We start from the raw sequence: 25,981 nt of genomic DNA, 5'->3' as shown, positions 1-25,981 counted from the left end.
ATCACAGGATTTTTTGAAATTTTGTGAAATGTTGAAGGGTAAATAGAAAGACCTCGAGAGTAGTTTTCCTGAAGGTATAAATAGCTCTTTCTACCTCACCACAACCTGACAATGAAAGTCAATAAAGAAAATGACTAGGGTAGATTTAAACAAAATAGTTAATGGGTCTGTATCTCCAGTCTAAGCCAACTGAACACCGAATATAGAAGCCTTATTTGGTAGTCTTGTGATGGGCTGTGAGAAACTATCTTGGTTAGATCCTCCCAGGAAGTACTCTGAGCAGCACCATCAGAAAGAAGATGCTTAGGGAGCTGGAAGGAGGCAAACCAACAGGACTGCTATACTGAACCAGATAAAGTGCTACAACCAGCAGTGAAGTAAAAGCAGGAGTCTTCATTCCATCCCAGAACCTGTTCTGCTCAGTGTGAGCATCATCCAACTAACTATTTGACTTTAGTCACCACCACATCCCATTTAAGACTGAAGTGAAGAGAATTTTTTTCCTCTGAGAATCTTTAGTCTTGGGAGTTCTCTTCAGAAGAGAGTAATGGAGGGTGTGACATTAAATATATGGCAAAACTGGGTTAAATAGATTTTTGAGCGTGAAGGAAGTCAATTGTCATGGAGAAGGAGTTTGACAGATGAGAAAATTAGTTGTAACTACAATCTGCCATGTTTTTATCAAATAATGGTGAATTCTTGAGGACTCAAATGACCTACTCCTGTACCTAATTCGTGTGAATTTTATCATGATTCTGTGGGGCAAGGGGAAGAAGTGACTCAAAAATGTGGTGAACATGATCAAGGACCCTATTAGCTATAGTGGCAGGGGAATCCTTCTTTGGTTTGGGGAAAAAAAAAGATATTGAATCAGTACACATGCACTTGGGGACAAAGGAACTGGGAAAATGAAACAGAATTCTTGCAACGTGTAGAAAGTGAGAAAGTGTCGTCAAGATAGCTTTCGGACCAGTGGGCTTATAATAAATATTAGTTGCCAGGAATGGAGGAAGAGAAGTTAAAGAAGGGAAGAGTAAAAGATGAGACATAGCTGTCAAACTCTTTTGAGGTCCAACTTGTATTTCATATATTTTTGTCCTAACTGAATTTTCACTCTTATTTGACTATGAATTAAATTGGAGATTGTTTGAACAAATCCTTCCAGATGATGATGACAATGTTTTCAGTTATTACTGTAAGTTCAAAAGTAAAACTCTGTCTGCCATGAAGTGGCAAACAATTTGCTTGTTTCAAGATGCCTTGTCCAATGCCCTGTGAAAATGTGACTTACTTTGTGGGCTGGCTTTAATTGTGAAATGATAGACATCTTCCTTAGTGTTTGATCAAAAGGTAAAGAGGGATAGAAATAATTGATAAGTTGGTCTTGCTGTCCTTCTATTTGGCTTCAAAGTGGGATTGATATCAAAGAATACTGAGGAAGACCTTGAAAACATTTTTTTAAACCAAAGATGCAAATTGCAAACATATTGAATAGAATGGTGAAAAGCTTTACTACTTTTATTGTCTTGGAAAAAGGTACAGTGCTTTTAAATATTGTAAACTGGTTAAATTTACTGATATTACTCAATTTTTCATCTGTTAACCTTCTGAGTAAACTTCAGTTATAACGTTCAACCTAAATGTGGGCTTAATATGGTGTTTTCCAAACAGCAGAGAGATCAGTAATGTGTAGTGGTAGCCTATGCTATTTTCATTGCTGATTACAGTACAGGTTTCATTCTGTGCTTGCAATGTGTTATCCTGATTTATATACCTGTTTGCTTTTCCAGAATGCATTACAAGTAAGATCATGTTGAGTTTATTAAGAGAAAGCTCTCGTCTGCAGTGAAAATGTAATGCATTAAATATGAGGAGACTGTTGCATCTGTACTGAACATTTTGTTTATTCACTCATGAGACATAGGTGTTGTTGGCTGGCTAGCATTTATTGCCCCTTCCATATTGTCCTAAGAAGGTAGTGGTGAACTGCCTTCTCGAATTACTACAGTCCATGTGCTTTAGGTAGACCCATAATGCCCTTTGGGAGGGAATTCTTCAAGTCTTGAGTGACCTTGTACTTTTGCTCTGCTCCACATTCCTGACACCAGACTCCCATTTATCTAATGTTGTAGGGATAAACTATTCCCAAGCCTCACAATTAGATTCCAATCAGTAACTCACTCCCAGGTATCTGCTATATAACACCCAAACCCTCTATTACATTCGAGTCTGGAACTCACTCCCAGGCATATGTCATTCCATATTCAAAACATACCCAAAACCCTCGATTGGTGGATACCTGCTATTCTATATAGACAACTCTAAGTAACAGTTGAGTTCCAATCTGTAACACATTCCTGGGTATCTGTTATTCTATAGGTAAACAACCCCCAAACACCTGTAAACGGTTATAGTAAGGCCCAGAAACCAGTGTTAATTGACCCTATTTTATTGATAAATTTATAATTAACATTGTTAACTTAGTACCATAGGATTTATATGTTACTTTTTTGTATGTTTGATCCATTTAATGTTTGTCATTTTCTGCTATTTGCTGCTTTTATCCTTTTCATCACCTTCCAGGACTGTCTGGACAGTTGAGGTCTGTGTTGCTATGGTTCTCATTGTGGCAAACACCCAATTTGGCATTGCTTTTCCTGTTAAAGAAAATTGCCTGTGTTCATTCCATACTGGCATTTTTCAAACCATCAACTACCCAAAATAGACTTGTTATTACATCAAAAGTGCTCATATTTCATGTTAATAAAGGAATGTTGACATTTTGCTGTTTGTACATAATTACTACTGCATATAATCCTCAAGTTCTCTTACTGATATGATTACAAAGATAGCTTATAACCATCATACCTTGTTTATAAAGTTGCAAGTTAAACCAACACGAATTCCAGTATGGACTTTTTCATTTGATATATTCTAACAAACCCATTCAGATATGTTATTACACACTTGGCGACACGGTGGCTCTGTGGTTAGCACTGTTGCCTCACAGTGCCAGGGACCCGGGTTTGATTCCACCATTGGATAAATGTCTGTGGGGCACTTTGTCCCCATGTCTGTGTGAGTTTCCGCTCGGTGCTCTGGTTTCCTTCCACAGTCCAAAGATGTGCAAGTTATGTGGATTGGCCATGCTAAATTACCCATACAATTCAGGGATGTGTAGGTTAGGTGGGTTAGCCATGGAAAATGCAGGGTTACAGGGATAGGATAGGAGGATGGATCTGGGTGGGATACTCTTCAGAAGGTTGATGTGGACTGCTTAGGCTGAATGCCCTGTTTCCACATTGTAGGGATTCAATAGATTGTATGAACTTTTGGAACAGGAGGGATTTGAGTTCTTTGCCCTAGAGATAGGGGCATTACTACTGCACCACAAGAACCCTTCCAACTCCTTCAATTGAGTAGAAATTTTCTAAATGGCCTCCTGGTCCACAGGTAGGAACATAGTCTCTGTGATCCACAAGATCTGCCTTCAAGAGGTGGAACTTCAGATTAATATCTCAGCTGAATGGCAGGAACTCCAACACTCTGTGTTTGGCTCTTCAATATGACTTGAACTTGCAACGTGTTCAGAGATTTTACTACACAGCTCTCGAACAGGTCGGATCTTGAATATAGGCCTCCTGGCTCAAAGGTGGAAACATTCCTACTGTGTCACAAGGTCCTTGACTCTTTAATTTGATTCTTACTCTATTTATTGACAATTTGTGTCATGATCATTGAATACCATTGACACAATTATGTCTGACTAACTGTCACTGTGGATTTCACAGCTAATCATTTGCATTTGATGGCCAGAAATGTGTTTATCTGACAAAAGATTAGTTTGCTATTATGTTGTATGGTTAAGCTCAGCCTCAAATTAAGAATTTCACAAACATATTTTACCATATTCTGCCTTATCAAGTTTATCTCTCCACAAATGCTACCAGACCTGCTGAGTTTCTCCATAACTTCCTGCTTTTATTTCTAACTGATATTGTTAGTGCTGTATTATTGTAAGTATTCATGCTGAGAAGATCTTGCTTTACAGAAACATTGCAATCCTAGTAATGCAAAAACAAAATATAGCAAATAGAGTCATAGAGATATACAGCACGGAAACACACGTCGGTCCAACTCATCCTTGCCGATCAGATTTGCTGAATTAATCTAGTCCCATTTGCCATCACTTGGCCCATATCCCTCTAAACCCTTCCTATTCATATACCCATCCAGATGCCTTTTAAATGTTGTAATTGTACCAGCTTCCACCACTTCTTCTGGCCGCTCATTCCATATACTCACCACCCTCTGCGTGGAAAAAGTTGCCCCTTAGGCCCCTTTTATATCTTTCCACCCTCACCCAAAACCTATGCCCTCTAGTTCTGGATTCCCCTACCCCAAGGAAAAGACTTTGTCTATTTATCCTATTCATGCCCCTCATTATTTTATAAACCTCGATAAGGTCACCCCTCAGCTTCCGATGCTCCAGGGAAAACAGCCTCAGCTTATTCAGTCTCTCCCCTATAGCTCAAATCCTCCAACCCTGGCAGAATCCTTGTAAATCTTTTCTGAACCCTTTTGAGTTTCACAACATCCTCCTGATAGGAAGGAGACCAGAATTGCACACAATTCCAAAATAGTCCTAACCAACGTCCTGTACAGCTGCAACATGACCTATTAACTCCTATTCTCAATACTCTGACCAATGAAAGCATACCAAACCCCTTCTTCACTATCCTATCTACCTGTGACTCCGAAGTCTCTGTGTTCAGCAACACTCCCTAGGACCTTACCATTAAGTGTATAATCCTGCTATGATTTGCTCTTCCAAATTGCAGCACATCTCATTTCTCTAAATTAGACTTCATCTGCCACTCAGGTAAAAACAATGACTGCAGATGCTGGAAAGCAAATACTTGATTAGTGGTGCTGGAAAAGCACAGCAGTTCAGGCAGCATCCAACGAGCAGCGAAATCGACGCTTTTCCTGATGAAGGGCTTTTGCCCGAAACGTCGATTTCGCTGCTCGTTGGATGCTGCCTGAACTGCTGTGCTCTTCCAGCACCACTAATCAAGTATTCATCTGCCACCCATCTGATCAAGATCCAAGTGTACTCTGAAGTACCCTCTTTCACTGTCCACTACACCTGCAATTTTGGTGTCATCGACAAACTTGCTAACTATACCTCCTATGTTTACATCCAAATCATTTATATAAATGACAAAAAGTAGTGGACCCAGCACCGATTCTTGTGACACTCCACTGGTCACAGGCCTCCAGTCTGAAAAGCAGCCATCCACCACCATCCTCTGTCTTCTACATTTGAGCCAGTTCTGTATCCAAATGGCTCCCTCTAATCCATGAGATCTAACCTTGCTACCCAGTCTCCCATGGGAAACCTTGTCAAATGCCTTACTGAAATCCATATAGATCACGTCCACTGCTCTGCCCTCGTCAATCTTCTTTGTTACTTCTTCAAAAAACTCAATCAAGTTTGTGAGACATGATTTCCCCCACACAAGCCATATTGATTATCCTTAACAAGTCCTTGCCTTTCCAAATACATGTAAATCCTGCCCCTCAGGATTCCCTGCAACAACTTGCCCACCACCGATGTCAGGCTCACCGGTCTGTAGTTCCGTGGCTTTTCCTTACCACCTTTCTTAAATAGTGGTACCACATTAGCCAATCGCCAGTCTTCTGGCACCTCACCTGTGACTATCAGTTATACAAATATCTCGGCAAGGGGCCCAGCAATCACCTCCCTAGCTTCCCACAGAGTTCCAGAGTACTCCTGATCAGGTGCTGAGGATTTATCCACTTTTATGCATTTGTGTTAGAAATATAAAATTAAGAATGGTGGAAGTCAGCAAATTGGGCAACACATGTGGGAAGTGAACAGCGGATATAAAGTCAGTTCTGATCGAAAGTCATCAATCTTAAATTTTAATTCTTTTTTCTTCCCCATAGCCATCTTACTATTATGATGTGCAAGTGTTTCATCATCAATTTATCCAGAATCAAAATATGTTCTTATGAGCTACTAGTAACTACTTAAAGAAGTGCCTTCATTTCATTTTAAGACCATCGTCAAATTTCCCAACACAAACTCAAAGTTGAGTTTAATAAATTCTAAAATTCTCAGTTAAGACCATAAGAATGGGAACTGGAGAAAGCTGTTTGGCCCTTTGAGCTTTAGTGCCATTCATAGAACATAGAACATAGAAGAATACAGCGCAGTACAGGCCCTTCAGCCCTCGATGTTGCGCCGATCAAAGCCCACCTAACCTACACTAACCCACTATCCTCCATATACCTATCCAATGCCCGCTTAAATACCCATAAAGAGGGAGAGTCCACTACTGCTACTGGCAGGGCATTCCATGAACTTACGACTCGCTGAGTGAAGAACCTACCCCTAACATCAGTCCTATATCTACCCCCCCTTAATTTAAAGCTATGCCCCCTTGTAATAGCTGACTCCATACGTGGAAAAAGGTTCTCACTGTCAACCCGATCTAACCCCCTAATCATCTTGTACACCTCTATCAAATCACCCCTAAACCTTCTTTTCTCCAATGAAAACAACCCCAAGTGCCTCAGCCTTTCCTCATAGGATTTTCCTACCATACCAGGCAACATCCTGGTAAACTTCCTCTGCACCCGTTCCAGTGCCTCCACATCCTTCCTATAGTATGGCGACCAAAACTGCACACAATATTCCAGATGCGGCCGCACCAGAGTCTTATACAACTGCAGCATAACCTCAGGACTCCGGAACTCAATTCCTCTACCAATAAAAGCCAGTACGCCATATGCCTTCTTCACTGCACTATTTACCTGGGTGGCAACTTTCAGAGATCTGTGTACATGGACACCAAGATCCCTCTGCTCTTCCACACTACCAAGTAGTCTACCATTAGCCCAGTAATCCATCTTTTTATTACTCTTACCAAAGTGAATCACCTCACACTTAGCTACATTGAACTCCATTTGCCACCTTTCTGCCCAGCTCTGCAGCTTCTCTATATCCCGCTGTAACCTGCCATATCCTTCCTCACTGTCTACAACTCCTCCGACTTTCGTATCATCCGCAAACTTGCTCACCCAACCTTCTAACCCTTCCTCCAGGTCATTTATAAAAATGACAAACAGCAATGGTCCCAAAACAGATCCTTGCGGAACACCGCTAGTGACGGCACTCCAAGATGAACCTTTGCCATCAACTACTACCCTCTGTCTTCTTCCAGAGAGCCAATTCCTAATCCAAACCTCCAACTCACCCTCAATGCCATATCTCTGTATTTTCTGCAGTAGACTACCATGGGGGACCTTATCAAACGCCTTACTAAAATCCATATATACCACATCTACCACTTTCCCCTCATCTACCTCCTTAGTCACCTTCTCAAAGAATTCAATAAGGTTTGTGAGGCACGACCTGCCCTTCACAAAACCATGCTGACTATCCTTGATCACATCATTCTTATCCAGATGTGCATAAATCCTATCCCTTACAATTCAGTAGAATCATGGCTGATCTGATATTCCTCACATTCACTTTCCTGTGTTTTCTATGCAGCCATTGAATCTCCTACTACTTAAGAATATATCTATCTCATCTATACACAAAGACTCTGCCCTCTCAGCTCTCTGGCAAAAAGTACCAAAGACTTTCTACCCTCTAAAGAAGATGTTCTTCCTTATCTCAGTCTTAAATTGGCCTTGTTTTTTCTTTGTGGCTGAGACAAAGCTGGAATTGACAAGCAGTACTTTTAAACAGTTAGAGGATTCTAACTATTCATTGCAACAGTATGAGAATTACATTTTTATTTTTATTTTCAGGTTGAACAGTTCTGGAGGTTTTATAGTCATTTAGTTCGACCTGGTGATCTCACAGGGCATAGTGATTTTCATCTGTTCAAGGATGGCATCAAGCCAATGTGGGAGGTGAGCAGCTATCTTGACATGTATGATTAAATTAATATCATTTGTTACATATTTATTCCTGTGACATTCACAAATACAATCATGTTTTTTGATTATACTCATTTCGGAATGCATCTATAAAAAGAAAGTGCTCAGGATACCTGAGTCCCAGCTGCCAAAGCAAATCATCTTTGCTCAGCTTAAGGAAGGCACACAAATGAGAGGAAGACAAAGGAAGCATTTCAAAGACTCCCTGAAAGCTTCCTTAAAGAAATGCAACATTGACGTCAACCCATGGGAGACCCTTGTTCAGAAAAAAACAACTTAGGAGAACCTCCTGCATGAGGGAACACAATTCTTTGAGAACACTCATTGGTAAGAGGCAGTATAGAACAGACACTAGAGAAAGGAATGTCAGCGATCTCAAGACCAAGGCCCAATTCCACCTCCCCGTAACGGCTGCCAAATGTATGGTGGGAAATGCAGCTCTAGATCAGGCTCATCAGCTGCACAAGGACCCACAGACTTCATGGCCAATGACAGGGAATTGCCCAGGTGGACAGTATGATGATCTTGATCAGCTCCTTGGGAATCACTAATTAATTCCTTTTGGAGCTTGCCTAGCTGGAACTTATGACTGGAGCCCTTTCTAAAGCATATTCCAGAGGCTGCTGTGCTGCAGTGGTAGTGTCCCTACCTCTAAGCCTGGAGCCCCAGGTTCAACTCCCACCTGTTCCAAAGGTATGTATTAACATCTTTGAACAGCAAGATTAGAAAATATCTTGAAGCATTCCAAAGGGTTCCTGTGCTGCAATGGTGGTGGCAGGAGCAACATCACTGAACAGTTTGATTAGAAGAATTGGTGGGCAGCACGGTGGCACAGTGGTTAACACTGCTGCCTCACAGCACCAGAGAACTGGGTTCAATTCCCACCTCGGGCAACTGTCTGTGTGGAGTTTGCACATTCTCCCCGTGTCTACGTGGGTGTCCTTCGGTTTCCTCCCATAATCCAAAAATGTGCAGGTTAGGTGAATTGGCCATGCTGAATTGCCCTTAGTGTCAGGTGAAGGGGTAATTGTCAGGGAGTGGGTCTGGGTGGGTTGCACTTCGGAGGGTCGGTGTGGACTTGTTGGGCCTAAGGGCCTGTTTCCACACTGTAAGTAATCTAATCTAATCTAAAATAGGTTAAATAAAAATTCTAAAACATACTCTGAGGGTGCACTGGTAGCATCCCGGGTTCAAGTCCAAACTGTTCTAGAGTTATAACAAATATAAACAGGTTGCTTAAACAAATAAGAAGCAGACCCACAGGAGCTCTGGTGGTGTCCCTGTTTCTGAGCTGGGTGTCCTGGGTTCAAGTCCCACCTGTTCCAAACATGTGTAATAACATTGCTGAATAGGTCGATTAGGAAACAAAAATAAAGTAGACCCTGTGGAAAAGAAATTAGCAGACCCACTGTGGCAGGAAAGAACTGAAATATATACTGAGTTAAAATGTAGTTCGTCGTTTAAATATCATTTGGAAAGGTAACACATTTCAAGATGTAAATAATTGCAACATTACTTTGTCTTTGTTTAGAACATGGTGTTAAAATGTAGAGGATTATCGAGTAAAGGTGCAATGATTTTCAAAAAAAAAGTAGTCGCAAAGATGGGCCTGCAGAACTGTCTATCCTGGGCTGGGAGTAGTGGCTGTATTGTGGTGTTCAACAATAAACAATGTTCCTTTCCAGTCAGGCTTCCTGAGTTATTTAACATAGCCATGCTCATTACTGAGTAATTGCCGATGACGAATACACCTATTTATAAGAAATATCTTTGTCTATTTTAATTAATATGTCAGTTCATTTATTTTAAATAGATTAGTAGCTTTTGCTAATGGTATTGAGTTGGAGCAATTTTAATCCATATCATTCAGGCCAGGTTACAAAAATAGTTTTCTAATTATGTACAAACATGAAATCATCCAAAACCTGTTGTTTAAATGAAACCAAAGGCTGCTACATTGAAAGGCAAGGCTGGTAGATGTGGGGAATGTTGGATGACCAAAGCAGTTGAGGTTTTGTTTAAGAAAAAGAAGGAAGCATATGTCAGGTTTAGACAGCAGAGATCAAGTGAATCCTTAGAGTATAAAGGCAGTAGGAATTACTTAAGAGGGAAATCAAGAGAGCAAAACAGGGGCATGAGATAACTTTGGCAAATAGGGTTAAGGAGAATCCAAAGGGATTTTAAAAATACGTTAAGGACAAAAGGGTAACTAGGGAGAGTATATGGCCCCTCAAAAATCAGTAAGGCAGGCCTATGTGTGGAACCACAGCAGATGGGAGAGATACTAAACAAGTGTTCTGCATCAGTGTTTACAGTGGAGAAGGACTTAGAAGATATAGAATGTGAGGAAATAGATGGTGACATCTTGAAAAATGTCCATATTTCAGATGAAGAGGTACTGGATGTCTTAAAAAGCAAAGAAGTGGATATATCCCTGGCAGCTGATCAGATGTACCCTAGAAATCTGTGGGAAGCTAAGGAAGTGATTGCTGTGCTCCTTGCTGAGATATTTGTGTCATCGATAGTCATAGGTTAGGTGCCGGAAGACTGGAGGTTGACTAACATGATATCACTATTTAAGAAAGGTGGTAAGGAACAGCCAGGGAACTACAGATGGGTGAGCCTGATATCTGGTGGGCAAGTTGTTGGAGGGAATCCTGAAGGGCAGGATTTACATGTATTCAGAAAGGCAGGGACTGTTCAGGGAGAGGCAACATGGCTTTGTGCATGGGAAATCATGTCTTATGAACTTGATTGAGTTTTTTTGAAGAAGAATGGACAAGTTGGACCAAAGGTAAAAACAATGACTGCAGATTCTGGAGTAGAGCGGTGCTGGAAAAGCACAGCAGTTCAGGCAGCATCCGAGAAGCAGTAAAATCAATGTTTCGGGCAAAAGCCCTTCATCAGGAATATTCTATGACTCTCTGACTCTAAGTAATGAAGAGGATTGATGAAGGCAGAATGGTGGACATGATCTATATGGACTCTAGCAAGGCATTCGACAAGATTCCTCATGGTCAACTGTTTAGCAAGGTTAAATCTCATGGAATACAGGTAGAACAAGCCATTTGGATACAGAACTGGGTCTAAGGTAGAAGACAGAGGGTGGTGGTGGAGGGTTGCTTTTCAGACTGGAGGCCTGTAACCAGTGGTATGCCACAAGGATCTGTGCTGGGCCCACCTCTTCGTCATTTATATAAATGATTTGGATGTGAACATAAGAGGTATAATTAGCAAGTTTGCAGATGATACCAAAATTAGAGGTGTAGTGGACTACAAAGAAGGTTACTTCCCAGTACACTGGGTTCTTGACCAGATGGGCCAATGGGCTGAGGAGTGGCAGATGGACTTTAATTTATGTGGGGTACTACAGTTTGGAAAAGCAAATCACTCCAGGACTTATACATTTAATGGTAAGGTCCTGAGGGGTGTTGCTGAACAAAGAGACCTTGGACTGCAGGTTCATAGTTCCTTGAAAGTGGTGTTGCAGGTAAATAAGATAGTGAAGAAGGCGTTTGGTATGTTTTCCTTTATTAGACAGAGCATTGAGTATAGATATTGGAAAGTCATGTTACGGCTGTACAGGACTTTGCTTAGGCCACTTTTGCAATATTATGTGCAATTCTGGTCACCATCCTATCGGAAGGATGTTGTGAAACTTGAAAGGGTTCCGCAGAGGTTTACGAGAATGTTCCCAGGGTTGGAGGATTTGAGCTATAGGGAGAGGCTAAATAGGCTGAGGACGTTTTCCGTGGAGCTGAGGGGTCAGAGGCTTACGGTGACCTTTATAGAGATTTATAAAATCATGAGGGGCATGGATAGGATAAATAGATGAGGTATTTTCCCTAGAGTGGTGGTGTCCAGAGCTAGAGGGCATAGGTTTACAGTGAGAGGGGAAAGATTTAAAAGGGTCAACTTTTTCACACAGAGGGTAGTGTGTGTATGGAATGAGCTGCTAGAGGAAGTGGTGGAGGCTGGTACAATTGCAACATTTAAAAGACATATGGATGGGTATATGAATAGGGAAAGTCTAGAGAGATATGGACTAAGTGCTGGCAAATGGGGCTAGATTAATTTAGGCTATCTGGTCGGCATGGACGAGTTGAACCAAAGGGTCTGTTTCCGTGCTGTATGTCTTTATGACTGAATTTCAAGTCAGCCAAATTCTGTTCTTAGCCCTTAGTTTGGCGTTAAGCCTATGTATTTGTTTTGCTTGTGAAAATTCATGACTTAGCTGCTTTATGTTTTAAAATCATAATGTTTCTTTTCATTCTTACATAATGCCTAAGTTCAATGGAACAAATACTGACCGTGAATCAAGACTGCCAACACTGTAAATGGACTGCAAAGACAGGGAGATTTCAAGCCCAGTTAAACAAATTATTTGTATTTGATTTAATGGATGGTGTTGTTTGAAGTAAATTATATATTTAATGATCATTGCCGTATCTTGTTTTGTTTCATAGAATCATACAGTATAAAAGGGAGGCATTTTGGCTAATTTGCCACTGGCAGCTACTCATATGCAGGGATCCCACTCCCCTGTGTTTTACCCATCATTAGCAAATATTTCCTTTTCAAATATTTAGCCAATTCCCTTTCGATAGTGAAGAAATGGAAATGAGTACATTTGCTGATGAGAGGGATATCGAGCTTTGCACTAAGCTATATTAGAACAGAATTCTGGGATTGTGCACCATCTAACATTCTCCATAAGTAACCATTGTGTTGGAGGAGGAGAACCAAGTCATGGCGACACGATCACTGTTCAGAATGGATGTTTTTGTGTCAAATCTGCAGTGAGGATTTTATGTTAAGGAGGGATATATCTCTGTGGTGATAGTAATAATGTGGCTTTGGCCAATCCAGTTTTAATGCTGTGGGCACTGTGCTAAGTTCGGTAATATAACTGAGAAGAAACATTGCAAAAATTAGCTATCCAAACTAATCCCTATATCTGACGCTTGGTCTTAGAGAGGAAATTGAAGTTAGAAGTAAGGCGATAGTTCAGAGAGATTGAGTATTGAGTGAGGAAATTGTAAAAGTGTTTCTTGTTCCAATGTATTGTATCACCTGCTGCTTAATTGTTCAATTTATACGAAATCACAAGGTAGCAGTTCACCCTTTTCACTTGTCTGTAACAGCAGATTTTGTATGAAAATAAAATGAGTGGACGATCATTAAAAAAAACCTTTGATTTAAGGTATTTTTTATCTTTTCCAGGATGAAGCTAATAAGAATGGTGGAAAGTGGATAATCCGTTTGCGAAAAGGACTGGCATCACGTTGCTGGGAGAACTTGATTTTGGCAATGCTTGGTGAACAGTTCATGGTTGGTGAGGAGATATGTGGAGCTGTTGTTTCAGTTCGATTTCAGGTATGCCATTTAATTTATTTGCTGCTTGGAATTTTGTATGAACTGTAGCACAAGTTTAATCACAATGTTAATTGCTTAATTTTTTAAAAATTCCATACACCAACCATAATGCTTAAAAATGCTTCTGCTTCAAGAAATGTTTATGAGCCAGTTGGAGAATTAAAAATTGTATTTGATAAATGCTGATAAGTAATATTCTATTGCAGCAAACAGGATATCCTGACTGAGGATCAACGGTATTAAAATTACTTATTTTAATTTTCAAAAATACCCAATGTATAAGATATCTTTATATACATAGTCACTGAAGCAGTTCAGTTTTGTACAGTAGCATATGAAGAAACAAACATTGGAGTTTGACTCTAACAACACAAAGGCATTTCTTATTTGTACAAGACTACCTTAACATATTTGAGGCACCTTAGGGGTCCCATAACTGAATGGACCTCCATTTATCTTTGGCAGAAAGACCTTAGATAATAGTCTTTCCCCACTGTGCCTTGGGGAATGTGCCCCAAGCTTTAGTGCATCCCTCAGCATGTAGTCCTGGACAGTAGAATATGCTCGTCTACAACACTGAGTCAAGGTCAACTCCCTGCCCTGGAAGACCAGCAAGTTTCAGGCAGACCAAAGCGCATCTTTCACCAAGATGATGGTCCTCCAGGTGCAGTCGATCTTTGTCCTGGGGGACAGACGGTAGAGCAGAGTCCTGTGTCACAGAGTTGCTTGGGATGAACCTTGGCAAAAAGGTTTCTTCAGACTTCCTTTGTAAAGAAGGTGTGACAGTCTCTACCCCCCTCTCAGTTGCCTCCAAGGCAGCTTGCTGTGGCGCAGAGGGTCCAGGCTTACTTGAAGGATTTCTCGCCACCTGCCAAGCAATGCCTTGGTGGTTGTTGGTAAATTCTGGTGATGAGACAGTCTGCCAAATGACTTTGATAGTCTCCTCAAGAACGATCCAAAAGGACCCACCCTATCCTTTTCCCACAAGGTCTCAAGGATTCCAGATGCCAACCATTTCCTGATGGACTTATGATCAAAGATGTTTTTCTTCGCAAATCTCTCCATGAAGGACAGTTGATACAGAACTGTCCAAATCACACCTAATTTAAGTTACTAACTGTCAGTGAAGTGTTTTTTTTGGTTAATCTTGTCAATCTGAATTGAGTTCCTTTTGATTGTTATGATACAGGTTAGATATGGACGTTTTGGGACCACTGCTGTTTGTGATTTTTATAAATGACTTAGACATAGGCTTAGGTGGATGGATTAGTAAATTTACACCTGACACTAAAGTCGGTGGAGTAGTGGAGAGTTTAGAAGAATGTTACAGGTTGCAGGGAGACTTGGATAAACTGCAGAATTGGGCTGAGAGGTGGCAAATGGAGTTCAATGCAGCTAAGCGTGAGGTGATGCACTTTGGGAAGAATAACAGGAAGGGTCAATGGAAAAGAAGCATTGGAAAAGCTGCAGAGGAGATTTACCAGGATGTTGCCTGGTCTGGAGGGAAAGTCATACGAGGAAAGGCTGAGAGACTTGGGTCTGTTCTCATTGGAAAGAAGAAGGCCAAGAAGGGATTTGATAGAGACATACAAGATGATCAGAGGATTAGATAGGCTAGACAGTGAAAATCTTTTTCCTAGGATGATGATGTCAGCTTGTACGAGGGGGCATAAGTACAAACTGAGGGGTGATAGATTTAAGACCGATGTCAGAGGCAGGTTCTTTACTCAGAGAGTGGTAAGGACATGGAATGCCCTGCTTGCCAATGTAGTTAACTCGGCCACATTAGGGAGATTGAAACAATCCTTGGATAAGCATATGGATAATGATGGGATAGTGTAGGGAGAATAATTCACAGGTCGACACAGTATTGAGGGCCAAAGGGCCTGTTCTGCACTATATTGTTCTATGTTCTACGTTCTATCCAACATTCAGTATAAGGTGAGCAGGTATTTCCTTCAACTAAGTATCTGGAAGACCAAAGCCATTGCCTTTGGTGCCCACCTAATATTCCTCTGCAGTTATCAATGCTATCACTCCAAATAGCCATTGTCTGAGGCAGATCAAGACTATTCGATCCTGAGATGAGTTACCAATCCTGTAACCACTCCATCACTAGGCCCACCTACTTTCATTGCCATAATATTATCCTTTCTCCCCATTGCTCCAGTTCGTGTGCTACTGAAGACATCATCTATCCCTTATTACATTTCGAGTCAACAGTTGTAATGTTCACTGGCTGGTGTTAATGTTCACTGGCTGGTGTTTCATGTTGTACCTTCTGTAAACTTTGACTCAAAATTCTGCTCCCCATTACTTAATTTTCACTAGGATCCATTCATCTATTGCCTCTTCATCAGTTAGACTACATTGGCTCCCAGTTAATCAACCCCTCAATTTAAAAATTCTCATTCTTATTTTGAAATGTCTCTGTGGCCTAACCTTTCCTTATTTGTGTAACCTTCTCATGTCTGAGAATCCTCAAAGATTTCTACTGTCCTCCAAATTCAAGTTTCTAGTACATCCCCAATTTTTTTATTCTTCACGTTCAGCATCTTGACCCTAGGCTCTGAAAGAACTTCAGGAACAGTGGCAGAAAAGGATGGAGCTTCCGGAATGTGATTCAGCAGTAGAGAAATTTAGCAACAGTAACATCACAGCAAAGTTATGAGTTGATTGATTTTGAAGCAGCTGCTGTAAAGGAATGTAATCTTGAAAAATGGAAATTTCTAAACTAGTAAATGGAAAATAAGAATTTTTAGGCATAGGTGAGGGAGCTGATTCATGGTAAGAGTAAGGAATGTCTACTTTCTACTAATTTCCAGGTTAAAGTAAGCAGTACGTTTTGGTGCAAACATCATATAGAGACATTATAAATTAAAGGGTATGCAGGAACAGAGAGATTCTGGATTAGTGGTGCTGGAAGAGCACAGCAGTTCAGGCAGCATCCAAGGAGCTTTGAAATCGACGTTTTGGACAAAAGCCCTTCATCAGGAATAAAGGCAGTGAGCCTGAAGCGTGGAGAGATAAGCTAGAGGAGGGTGGGGGTGGGGAGAAAGGAGCATATAGTACAATGGCTGAGTGGGGAAGGGGATGAAGGTGATAGGTCAGGGAGGAGAGGGTGGAGTGGATAGGTGGAAAAGGAGATAGGCAGGTAGGACAAGTCCGGACAAGTCATGGGGACAGTGCTGAGCTGGAAGTTTAAAACTAGGGTGAGTTGGGGGAAGGGGAAATGAGGAAACTGGTGAAGTCCACATTGATGCCCTGGGGTTGAAGTGTTCCGAGGCGAAAGATGAGGCATTCTTCCTCCAGGCGTCTGGTGGTGAGGGAGCAGCGGTGAAGGAGGCCCAGGACCTCCATGTCCTCGGCAGAGTGGGAGGGGGAGTTGAAATGCTGGGCCAAGGGGCGGTGTGGTTGGTTGGTGCGGGTGTCCCGCAGATGTTCCCTAAAGCGCTCTGCTAGGAGGCACCCAGTCTCCCCAATGTAGAGGAGACCGCATCGGGAGCAACTGATACAATAAATGATATTAGTGGATGTGCAAGTAAAACTTTGGATGTGGAAGGCTCCTTTAGGGCCTTGGATAGAGGTGAGGCCGCAGGTTTTACAGTTCCTGTGGTGGCAGGGGAAAGTGCCAGGATGGGAGGGTGGGTTTTGGGGGGGTGTGGACCTGACCAGGTAGTCACGGAGGGAACGGTCTTTGCGGAAGGCGGAAAGGGGTGGGGAGGGAAATATATCCCTGGTGGTGGGGTCTGTTTGGAGGTGGTGGAAATGTCGGCGGATGATTTGGTTTATGCGAAGGTTGGTAGGGTGGAAGGTGAGCACCAGGGGTGTTCTGTCCTTCTTACGGTTGGAGGGGTGGGGTCTGAGGGCGGAGGTGCGGGATGTAGACGAGATGCATTGGAGGGCATCTTTAACCACGTGGGAAGGGAAATTGCGGTCTCAAGAAGGAGGCCATCTGGTGTGTTCTGTGGTGGAACTGGTCCTCCTGGGAACAGATCCGGCGGAGGCAGAGGAATTGGGAATACGGGATGGCATTTTTGCAAGAGGTAGGGTGGGAAGAGGTGTAATGCAGGTAGCTGTGTGAGTCGGTGGGTTTGGAAAAAATGTCAATGTAGAGTCGGTCGTCATTAATGGAGATGGAGAGGTCCAGGAAGGGGAGGGAGGTGTCAGAGATGGTCCAGGTAAATTTAAGGTCAAGGTGGAATGTGTTGGTGAAGTTGATGAATTGCTCAACCTTCTCGCGGGAGCACGAGGTGGCACCAATGCAGTCATCAATGTAGCGGAGGAAGAGGTGGGGAGTGGTGCCGGTGTAATTACGGAAGATCAACTGCTGTACGTAGCCAACAAAGAGACAGGCATAGCTGGGGCCCATACGTGTGCCCATGGCTACCCCTTTGGTCTGGAGGAAGTGGGAGGATTCAAAGGTGAAATTGTTAAGGGTGAGGACCAGTTCAGCGAAACACATGAGTGTGTCGGTGAAAGGGTACTGTTGGGGATGTCTGGAGAGGAAAAAACGGAGGGCTTGGAGGCCCTGGTCATGGCGGATGGAGGTGTAGAGGGATTGGATATCCGTGGTGAAGATGAGGCGTTGGGGGCCGGGGAAACTGACGTCTTGGAGGAGGTGGAGGGCGTGGGTGGTGTCTCGAACGTATGTGGGGAGTTCCTGGACTTGGGGGGGGATAGGACAGTGTCGAGGTAGGTAGAGATGAGTTCAGTGGGGCAGGAGCATGCTGAGACAATGGGTCGGCCAGGGTGGTCAGGCTTGTGGATCTTGGGAAGGAGGTAGAACCGGTCAGTGCGGGGTTCCCGGTCTATGAGGTTGGAAGCTGTGGGTCAGAGATCCCCTGAGGTGATGAGGTTCTGTATGGTCTGGCAGATGATGGTTTGGTAATGGGGGGTGGGGTCATGGTCAAGGGGACAGTAGGAAGAGGTGTCCTTGAGTTGACGTTTGGCTTCAGCGGTGTAGAGGTCAGTGCACCAGACTACCACTGCGCCCCCTTTATCTGCTGGCTTGATGGTGAGGTTGGGATTGGAGCAGAGGGATTGGAGGGCTGCACGTTGTGAGGATAAGAGGTTGGAGTGGGGGAGGGAGGGAGACAGGTTGAGGCGGTTAATGTCCCGGCGGCAGTTGGAAATGAAGAGGTCGAGGGCAAGTAATAGGCCAGCGTGGGGTGTCCAGGTGGATGCAGTGTGTTGGAGGTGGGCGAAGGGGTCCTCGGAAGGTGGGCGGGAGTCCTGATTGTGAAAGTAAGCTCGGAGGCGGAGGCGACGGAAGAATTGTTCGATGTCACAGCGTTTATTAAATTCATTGATGCGTGGACAGAGGGGGATGAAGGTGAGTCCTTTGCTGAGGACTGATCGTTCGTCCTCAGTGAGTGGGAGGTCTGGGGGGATGGTGAAAACTCAGCAGGGCTGTGAGCTGGGATCTGGTGTGGGTGTAGAGCTGGGAGTTGGGGCGGAACCTGTAACTGGAGTGGGTGTGATGGTGGGGGGAATGGGGGTGGAGTCATGAGCAGGGGTAGTGTTCCCCTCGGGGTTCTGGGGGGTAGGGATAGTGACAGTGGGGTCTGTGGGGGGGGCATGTCAGCAGAATGCAGGTGAGTGCACTGGTGGGGGCGGAAGTGGTGGTGACCACGGCAGTAGGGGTGGCGGAAGTCACTGAGCATGTGGCATCAGCGATGATGTGAAGGGCGGATGTGATGTCACGTGTGATGCATGAGGAATTGTGAGGGGTGGAAGTGGTTGTGGGAGTGGCTATGATTGGGGTGCAAGTGACATCATCAATCGGCGTGGGGGTGGCAGCTGCATCAGCCGCATGGCTAATGGCGGAATATATTCCAAGGCCAGGGGAATCTTCTGGAATGTTTGAGGAGCGCTGGTTATGGAAGTGGGTAGATAAAAGTTTGTTGTACTTACAGTTTTTGATGTTTGAGATGGAGTTGAAATACTGTTTGTTGAGAGTATGAATTCTCCTGAGGATGTAGTACAGAGTGGGTCCTTTGCAATTCTGAGAGAGTGTGGCCCTCAGCTGAGGCAGGGCTGACTGTAGAGAGGTTAGGTGCCGGTGCATTGCTGCAAGCGTGGAGCAGAGGATCTTGAAGGAGAACTGTTGCTGGTGTTTTTGAATCTGTAGACCTTAGTGTATATGTGCATAATTCATTAAAGGTGGAAGGACAGGTGCAGACAGCAGTTAATAAAGCATACAGTTTTCTAGGTTTCATTAATCAGGACAAGGGTTTTCTTACTGAACTTATATAGGACACTGTACGAGCTGGAGTGGTGTGCACAGTTCTTGGTGTTAAACTTTAGGAAGTAAGTATGAGAGAGAGTGCAGAAGAAGTTGACGGGAATGGTTCCATTTATGAAGTTAGAGTGCCGAAGTTGGGACTGCTCTCCTTTAGAGAGAAGATTAAAAGGAGATCTGATAGAATAATTTAATGATTATTTAAATAGAAGAAATGCTCCGATTTTTAAGAAAAAGGCAGGGTATTTTCACTAAGTCACAATGCACAGGACCAGTGCAGACACGATAGGCTAAATAGCTTCCTTCTGTGAATTCTGTGCCCTAAAGCTGTCCGCCTCTCTCTTTAACCATGCTCCTTAAAACCTGTTTAATCAAGCTTTTAGTCACTTGTATTGTCTCCTGTTTCTGAAGGTTTGTTTGATGAGGGCTTCTGCGATGACCCTTAGAATGTTTTACTGCATTAAAGGTCCTGCATAAATCCAAATTTTTGAAATGGTAGCAGGACTGTTTTTGACTAATCTTTTAGCAGTGTGAGATCCTCTGGAACTGATTACACATATTGATTTTTATTTGTTGCTAGGAAGACATTATCTCAATATGGAATAAAACAGCCAGCGATCAAGCAACTACTGCTCGCATACGAGACACATTACGACGTGTCCTGAACTTGCCACCTAATACTATCATGGAATACAAGACACACACTGACAGTATCAAGTGAGTGCAATGAGAAGCTAGCAGAATAGTTTCATCTAAAATGTTTATATTGGGTGGTGAACTAAAAGTTTTGAAATGTAAATCAGTATGAAGTGACTTACGAGGGAATGCAAGTGACAAATAAATAGTCAGTATCAAGCACTTGTATCAGTGGCACCAGTACTGTGATAGTAAAATGGCATTGATATTACTTTTTCTGCAGATTCAGTCAATACTTCTTGAATCAATCTGAAATAATTTTTTTGTTTTCTTTTAATTCAGTTCAAATTAGTGGTTTGAAAGATGGATTATCGTTACTTTCAGAATGCAACGATTGCTATTCATTGAAGTTGCATGTAACATTTAAGCTAACTTGTGAACTAAGATTAGAAGGAAGGATCTTTAAGCTGTTGCTTGATGTTGCATGAAGTGAATCAAATTAGGTGAAGACTGACCACTATCTATGATGCTGGGGACCTCATCCACATTGTACTTCTGGCCGAAGATGGTTGTAAATGCTTCTTTCACTAGGATCCATTCATGCTTTGGGTCTGTGGGTCAGGAAGTCGAGGATCCAGTTACAGAGGGCAGAGCAGTGACCTATTTCTCGGAGTTTGGAGGTTAGTTTGGTCGGGATTATAGTGGAGCTATAGTCAATAATTAGAAACCTGGTGAAAGTATCCTTGTTGTCCAGATATTCCAGAGATGAATGTAAGGCTTGGGAAATGGTATCTACCATGGACCTCTTGCACCACCAGTAGGCATATTGCAAGGGATTGAGGCAGGCTGGAGGCTAGAGTTGATGTGAGCCATGACTATTACTACTCTAAGCACTTCATAATTATGGAGGTCAAGAGCCACCAGACAGTAGTCATTGAGGCTTGTTGCATATGTTTTCTTCGGTACAGAGATGATGGTGGTCTTCTTTAAACAGGTGGAGACTTCAGATTGTAGCAAGATACAGTGCTTTTTAGTTGGAATGTTGCATTGTTTCAGTTGAATATTAATGATCACTGAGCTCTGCATTAATCTCTCGTATTTTTGTTCAATAACTTCAAATGGCCTGTCAATTAATTAATTAGCTTAGAAAGGTTGCACTAATAAAGGAACATAGGTAGAATCATGTAGAGGAATATCAGGGTGTGTTCCGTGGAGGTATTGATCTCCACTTCCAAATGTTAAAAATGGCCTCTCAACTTTTGTTGTTTTTGGGTGGGCAACCTGCCTTGTATTCTGCCAATTAGTTATCTGAGTTCAGTCTGCCATTTTTTGTTCTAGAAATATCCCAAAGATTGCTACCCAGAAGGGTCTGCATCTTTATTTGGAATGTATCTCTTTGGATTTTTTTTCCCAGAAATTCAAATTTACCACTGTCCTTTGATTCAAAATTGAATGCCACAACTTCCGAACCTGACCACATGTCCTCTGTCCTCCAATTTTTCTTACATTCTCCTCTAGATTATTCTGGAATCTCCAATCAAATTTGGCTATATGAATTAAGAAGGGAAAGTCAGCTAAGATTCTTGTTGATCATTGTCTAGACTCCTGTGTGGATGTGGTCAGATTGATCTCTGCTCAAATTATTATACTTCTCCCTGGAATCTAATAATCTGCCAATACTTGATGTCCAGACTTGAACTTGAACCACAGTGTTTGTGTGTAATGATAGAGGCTAACCATTCCTGTATGAGAGACTAATTGTTTTAAGAGGAGAGAGGAAAACATTTTTGTTCATGATTAATTTGTAATTTTAGCCTGTGTTCTGAACTTGTTGCCATGTTTTCCTCCATTCTGATGGCTCCATTCCCCGCTGTGCTGTGAAAAGAGAATTCTTTTTCTCTTCGACTGATTAAGTAAAGAAATCCCTGAGAATGAGTTCTATGGGACGAGATTCAGAGGTCTAGGCATCTTTAAGCAATGTGTCAATACCATTCCTTTGTCATTTCTTACCATTTCGAGAGAATTTGATCCTTTAGTGGCAGGAATATTTCTGTTGCCACTTCTCAAAATAATCTTTAATACACCTGTTGGACTATAAGCTAGTGTTGTGACTTTTAACTTTGTTCACCCCAGTCTAACACCAGCACCTCCACATCGTGAATATTAATCTACTTTATCAAAGCAGTACAGTTTAAAAAGAAACTTATTATTTGTGAGCTTTAGAAGAAAAATGGAAAACTTGTACTTTGTTTAAGGCCATTTTAAGAATATTTAGCAATACAAGAATAGAACCATTAGGTTAACTGCTGCTAGGGAAAACAAATGTTTGGCAGGAGGCAGCACTGGAGAATGCAAGTAGTGAAATTAATATAATGGAATAGATTCACAAAGCTTGCTGACTAGCCATAGAGGTGTACATCAAGGAAACAGACCCTTGGTCCAATTCATACATGACAGATATCCTAAATTAATCTAGTCCCATTTGCAAGCACTTGGCCCATATTCCTCTAAACCCTTCCTATTCATGTACCCATCCAGATACCTTTTAAATGTTGTAATTGTACCAGCCTCCACCACTTCTTCTGGCAGCTCATTCCATAAACACACCACCCTTTGTGTGAAAAAGTTGACCCTTAGGTACCTTTTAAATCTTTCCCCACTCACCCTAAACCTATGCCGTCTAGTTCTGGACTCCCCCCAACCCAGGGAAAAGACTTTGTCTCATCACCCTATCCATGCCCCTCATGATTTTATAAACCTCTATAAGGTCACCCTCAGCCTCTGACAATCTAGGGAAAAATAGCCCAGCCTTTGTAGCCTCTCCCTATAGCTCAAACCCTCCACCCCTGGCAACATCCTTGTAAATCTTTTCTGAGCCCTTTCAACTTTCACAACATCTTTCTGATAGGAAGGAGACCAGAAGTGCAAGCAATATTTCAAAAGTGGCCTAACCCAAGGTACAGCCGCAACATGACCTCTCAACTCCTGTACTCAATACTCTCACCAATAAAAGAAAGCATACTAAATAAACACCTTCACTATCTTATCTACCAGCGACTCCACTTTCACGGAACTATGAACCAGCACTCCAAGGTCTGTGTTCAGCAACACTACCCAGGATCTTACCATTAAGTGTATAAGCCCTGCCCTGATTTGCCTTTCCAAAGTACAGCACCTTGCATTTATCTAAATTAAATTCCATCTGCCACTTCTCAGCCCACTGACCCATCTTATCAAGATCCCATTGTACCCCAAGTGTACTACTTCGCTGTCCACTGCACCTCCAAATTTGGTGTCATCTGCAAACTTACTAACTATTCCTCCTTTGTTCACACCCAAATTATTGATATAAGTAGTAAAGGCATGGTACAACATTTTAAAGGTATTTGGATAGGTACATAGATAGGAAAGGTTTGGAGGATTATGAACCGAATGCAGCCAAATGGGGCTAGTTCAGTTCAGAATAACTGGTTGATATGAACAAGTTGGGCCAAAGGGCCTATTTCCATGCTGTATGACTTTATGATTCTAAGTTAATTGTATTTTTTCTTTTAGTGAAGTAAAATTAGTTGAAAAAATACTGATACATTCTGGAAACTATGGGCAAAACATTTTGTGAAGCAAATGCAATTCTAAACCAGTCTGAAAATTGAAACTGTTTTCTTTTTACATGGAGTAAAAGCTCTACATATAACAAATGCCTTGATGTTTGTAACTGTAACCTGCAACTGAAATTTCATACAGAAAGTATGTTGTTGAATGTATAAAATAAAGAATTCTCGAATCTTCTTTGACAGAGACAATTCCAGCTTTCGAAATACGAAAATCACCTTATGAAAACTTCACTGCACTCCATTTGTTTAGTTGGAATCTATGTCCTGCTTCATTCTAGAGGAACACTACATTTTTTAAAACAAAGTTGGAATGGGCTGATGTTCAATGTCAATCCCAATCAGGATGTCTTTACTTCAGGAAAGAATTATTTTGCCATTGCTCAAATTAGTTGTTCTGAACTAATCAGACTTTTATTTTTGTTTTTTAAGTCATTGATTCTGTTGTGCTCATGTCTTCCATTTCAAAAATGTTCTGGATGCTTCTGTTTTGAAATATGTGAATATTGTGAATGTCTATGTTTCTGGATATTAAGTATTACACATGGAGAAAATGGCTGGAATTTAATGACCTCCCTTGTGATGTATTTTGGGGGTAGGGCATTTAATCAGGTGGATGGGTAGTGAGTGGGGACCCTGTTGCCTTCCTGCCTCCTCCCAGATTAAGTCCATGATGAGAAGGCAATGCCCAATTAAAGACCCCATCACCATTGCTGGTATTAACCCAGGAGCAGATGGAGTGCTAGCCATGTATTCAAAGATTGTCCATGCCAATATTGAGGGATCATGCATGAAGAAGGGAGTAGTACGAGAAGAACTAAGACTAAAGCCCTGGATGGATGCTGTATCTTTAGCAACCACTGCCTTTAGTGCTAGAGTGCAATATAGTTACTGGTCTCTGACCAGCTTGCAGAGAACAGAACTTTCATCCCTAGGGTATCTTGTTATGGTAAAGACCTATTAGGATTCAGTAAAGAGCCTGAGTCGCACCTAATTCATACAACCTTCTTTGAAAAAGGCTCCATTGAGCTCTCTCTGGCTGTCCAGCTGGCAGGCAAGACTCCTTTCACCTCTAAAAATCACCCAATGAATCTGCTTGTTGGCTGTGTATATAAATTATTGGTTTCACCTGACTTGATGCATTTTCATTTCATTCTCTGATCTTTCTAATTTATTTTCTCTACTTTTCTAAAAACATTTGTCCTCGTTGTTCTTTTGCTTTTATGGAGCATTGCTACATCTGGTAAACAGTCTTTTATTTGAAGATGTAAATGTTTGAATTGGAAGTAAAACATTATTTGTTTGCTTGGTGCTATTTTGAAATAAAGAGCACTTCATGACTGAAAGCATTTCATGTGTATTCAATTTGGCCTTTGCCTTTGGTTTACTATAGCACAGATATTTAGAATGAATAAGTTCAAATTGAATATTTAAGATGATAATCACATTGGCCTATATAAAGGGATGTATGTTTTAAAATTTAGAAAGGCCCAGTGAAACTTGGAGAAACAGAAACCTATGAGATATTCAAGTATCATTTAAGAATTTATGTAGTGATCCCAATGTTAGATCATACCAAATGTTGTCAAATAATTCACTTTTGTTATAACACATGACTGGCTAGCTGAATTGTCTTAACCACCAATTCATTGTGATTATTATTACTGTGTGATCAGAGATGCAAACTGATTTGTTAATCAAGGTAAAGAGAAAATAGTATAAAAGATAACATATTAGAGGATCGTCAACAGGACATTTACGGAGGTATTTCATAACACTCATAAAAGGTATATTCCACTGAGATAGAAAAACTCCAGAAAAAGGATGCAGCATCTGCTGTTAACTAAAGAAGTTAAGGATGGTGTGAAGTTAAATGGAAAGATATACAGAATAATTCTGAAAAGGTTTGGGAAATTGGTGATTAAAATTGGAAATTGAAGTCTAAGAGAAAACTAGCAAGAAATATAACAATAGACAGAAAAACTTCTGCAAATATATAAAAAGCAAGAGAGTGTGAGCGGCACGGTGGCACAGTGCTTAGCATTGATGCCTCATAGCGCCAGAGACCCGGGTTCAATTCCCGCCTCAGGCGACTGTGTGGAGTTTGCACATTCTCGCCGTGTCAGCGTGGGTT

General features: G+C 41.9%; 1 protein-coding gene across 1 annotated transcript in view; it reads left to right on the top strand.

Moving 5' to 3' along the window:
- Nucleotides 1–25,193, top strand: part of eif4e2 (eukaryotic translation initiation factor 4E family member 2) — a 38,151-nt gene extending 12,958 nt beyond the window's left edge. The window contains exons 4-7 of the mRNA XM_072572417.1: nt 7,849–7,953; nt 13,204–13,356; nt 20,181–20,317; nt 24,034–25,193. Of these exons, the coding sequence (XP_072428518.1) occupies nt 7,849–7,953; nt 13,204–13,356; nt 20,181–20,317; nt 24,034–24,073 (435 nt within the window). The 3' untranslated portion in view covers nt 24,074–25,193. The remainder of the gene's footprint in view (nt 1–7,848; nt 7,954–13,203; nt 13,357–20,180; nt 20,318–24,033) is intronic.
- The last annotated feature ends 788 nt before the right edge of the window (nt 25,194–25,981 follow it).

Source organism: Chiloscyllium punctatum, chromosome 6, assembly GCF_047496795.1.
Source record: "Chiloscyllium punctatum isolate Juve2018m chromosome 6, sChiPun1.3, whole genome shotgun sequence".
NCBI lineage: Eukaryota > Metazoa > Chordata > Chondrichthyes > Orectolobiformes > Hemiscylliidae > Chiloscyllium > Chiloscyllium punctatum.
This window is presented reverse-complemented; position numbering and strand designations above follow the sequence as displayed.